Genomic DNA, 2877 nt, shown 5'->3' with positions numbered 1-2877 from the left:
TTTTGTTTGGACACGGAGGTTAAAAAATATGTATAAAGTAGGGAAAAAAGAGAAAGAAAAGTGGATGGAGTGGTGTGACTTATTGATTTTTAATGTATAAAAAGGAGATAGTGGAGTAAAAATAGCGTGAAAAGGAGGAAAAGTGAGAAAGTGGTGGGACTCATTTACTATTTTTGGTAAGTTTTAAAAGGTAAAGAATGGGATGGGTGGATGGGATATCACAAAAAAATGTAAAGAAATGGTTGGGACAGAACATTTAACATTTAATAATTAATATTGATAATAATATATCAATATATTGACTCTTTTACATAAAAAAATAATTGTATATTCTTATATACCTAAATTTTCTACGCAAATTCCTAATTGAATTACTCTCAAATCTTAACAATCAATTCGCTTACTCCATCGATTCACAATCTTAAGATATTCTAAATTTATGGAACAATGATACATCTTTCTTATTTTTATTGTTTTGTCCTACCCTCACTCATTTTACTTTAAATCTTAAGTTTTGAACTAGTAGGTAGTAATTTCTAATTACCAAGTAGTGACTAGTAAGTAGTAGTCAGTAGTAATTAATTAGTATAAACCACTTAAATATCAATTATGGATTAGTAATGGTGATTTTTTTTATAAATCTTATCATTTAAAAATTAATATTGAATTAATGATATATAGTTTTATTTTTGTTAATCTTATGGAAGGTTAGTGACATTTAAAAAAATTATTTAGAATTATTTATTATATAAATGGCTTCCGTTTCGATTAATACTTTGATTAATCAATCCGATTAATCACCTCTGATTGAAAGTTCCCTCTGTTGAACAATCTCAATTTCCGATTTTTAGAACACTTGTCGTAATAGAGATATAATCCATATGATCTATCCCTGCTTTCGAGTTTGTTTCTATCACTTATGAACCAAATACATGAAGTCCTTTCCAAGTTTTATTTTCTATAAAATAAAGTCCCGTCTATCCATTCTTTTATAGTTTTAACTATATGATATGCTCGATTTGTTACATTTCAATAAGCAAGAAACATATTTTGATACAAACAATAACTTCAAGCACATGTATAATACATACATATGATACATCTCTGAAGATATTTGTCTGTCCTGTCAGAGCTTCAGTAACTTCTACTCATGGGACTATCACAAAAGCTAACAACGAGACGGACTAGTAAAACTATGCATGAGATACATGATTACAGTAATAACTAACAAAGATCAGGACACATAAACCCCCTGGTAATGTACAATGGTAGGTAATGGTGAGTAGTCATGGCACTTTTATTACAGCTACCTAATAGTACTAATTTAATGAAATAAACCAGTTACCCTGTAAAAAATGTGCTACCTTGTCCAAACAAGGAATGAAACGGTTCACTTGTAGGAAGACTCATCTTACTATTTTCTTGATCCATCGTCCATAAAGAGTCCGGACAGTAATCCCATATTGGAGAAGCTAAGATTTCATCGTTACATCCTCCGTAATCTGGTTTTATATTCTCTTCTGGAGACAAATCAATATCATTCCATATTTCATCCATGGAGTACTCTTCGTCAAGTCCTCTGGTGTCAAAAAAGTTTCTCTCCATGGTTTTCATGATTGGCCTTGAGTCCGCTGCTGGATCCAGACTTGCAGATGATATCGACGAAGAACAGTTAGAGTGTGATGGAGATGCAGGCATGGACCTCTTCTTCTCTTGAGCTTCTTTCCTCATGTAAGTTCTCCAGTAATTCTTTATTTCATTGTCGGTTCTTCCAGGTAAATTACGAGCTATTCTTGACCATCTGCATTCAAAATTACACATATAGCACTGTAATTTCTACATGAATCACAAGAAAATTACAAACAAAGACATATTTTGTTCACATATCTCGGGACCTGTTTCCCCATTTGGATTGAAGTTCAACCACCAGACGTTCTTCTTGGGCTGTCATCTTTCCGCGTTTGAGGCCAGGATGAAGATAATTAACCCACCTTAACCTGCAACTTTTACCTGTTCTTTTCAAACCTACAACAAAACTATGTGGTTAAAGTTGCACTTGGAAAAATGGTACCATGCCCAAATAAGCATTACCTAGTACGTGTCTCCCGCCACCTTCAAACCTGAAACTTTTGCTATGAAATCCCAACGGCGATCACCAAACAAGTTTACATAAAAAGCCAGCTGAACATCTTCATGCTCTGTCCATGGACCCTTTCTGAATTCATCTTGAGCCATTTTTTCGAATATTTTCTGAATTCAGCTGAATTTTCCGCTTTGGCCCTCCACTTTCTGTCTGAATTATTCCACTTAACTTACCACACACTACCTGAAAGCATGAAAGCATATGGGACTGTCATGCCAATACTTATACTAGACAATTTGAGCTGCAAGCAAAGTGTGTATTTTGTTTTAGCTTGTGGTTTTGAATCCTAGCCGTACATGTTGTTCGAGCATGGCCACTATATGATGGAAACTTTGTGCTTATGATGTAAGCCATGATAACAACAAATAGTATAGATAAGTGGTTGATATGATGGTCAGACTTTCATATCTTGTTCTAAACTTTTATACATTTTTCTTAGTATTAATTTATCTGTACCTATGTAAATTTTAAGCCACTAAACTCAAAGGATAATTTGATTAGTAATGAACCAAACTATACATACATCCCGCTAAATTAGTGATGGTAGAATATAACTTATTAATACTAGAAACGAGACCAGAAGGGAATAATTTGCTAGATTAGTGATGTTGATTTGCTAAATTTTCTACCTGTTGTGGAATTAAAACAAAAGTAGCATATATTTGTGGTAGTGGTGTTATTTGAATCAAAGAAAGGCCATAACAAAATGATATAGAATAGCTAGATCAAGAAAA

At 33.1% G+C, this 2877-nt stretch overlaps 1 protein-coding gene across 1 annotated transcript; it reads right to left on the bottom strand.

Annotated features, from left to right (window-relative positions):
- Window positions 1-1018: 1018 nt before the first annotated feature.
- On the bottom strand, window positions 1019-2426 carry LOC141697711 (transcription factor MYB59-like). Its single transcript, XM_074502214.1, has 3 exons — window positions 2121-2426; window positions 1896-2025; window positions 1019-1801 (listed from the first exon to the last, which is right to left on the bottom strand). The coding sequence occupies exons 1-3, from the start codon at window positions 2233-2235 to the stop codon at window positions 1342-1344; spliced, it is 705 nt and encodes a 234-aa protein (XP_074358315.1). The 5' UTR covers window positions 2236-2426; the 3' UTR covers window positions 1019-1341.
- Between the last annotated feature and the right edge of the window lie 451 nt (window positions 2427-2877).

This window comes from Apium graveolens, chromosome 11 (genome assembly GCF_009905375.1).
Source record: "Apium graveolens cultivar Ventura chromosome 11, ASM990537v1, whole genome shotgun sequence".
Taxonomy (NCBI): Eukaryota; Viridiplantae; Streptophyta; class Magnoliopsida; order Apiales; family Apiaceae; genus Apium; species Apium graveolens.
Note: the sequence above shows the minus strand (reverse complement) of the source record. Positions and strands in the feature narration are given on the sequence as shown.

Excerpts from the sequence above, each read along its gene's own strand:
- LOC141697711 (XM_074502214.1), bottom strand. The coding sequence starts at position 2,235 with ATGGCTCAAGATGAATTCAGAAAGGGTCCATGGACAGAGCATGAAGAT. Across the intron at positions 2,026-2,120 it reads TTTCATAGCAAAAGTTTCAG|GTTTGAAAAGAACAGGTAAA; the intron begins GTTTGAAGGTGG and ends GTTTTGTTGTAG. Across the intron at positions 1,802-1,895 it reads CAATCCAAATGGGGAAACAG|ATGGTCAAGAATAGCTCGTA; the intron begins GTCCCGAGATAT and ends TTTTGAATGCAG.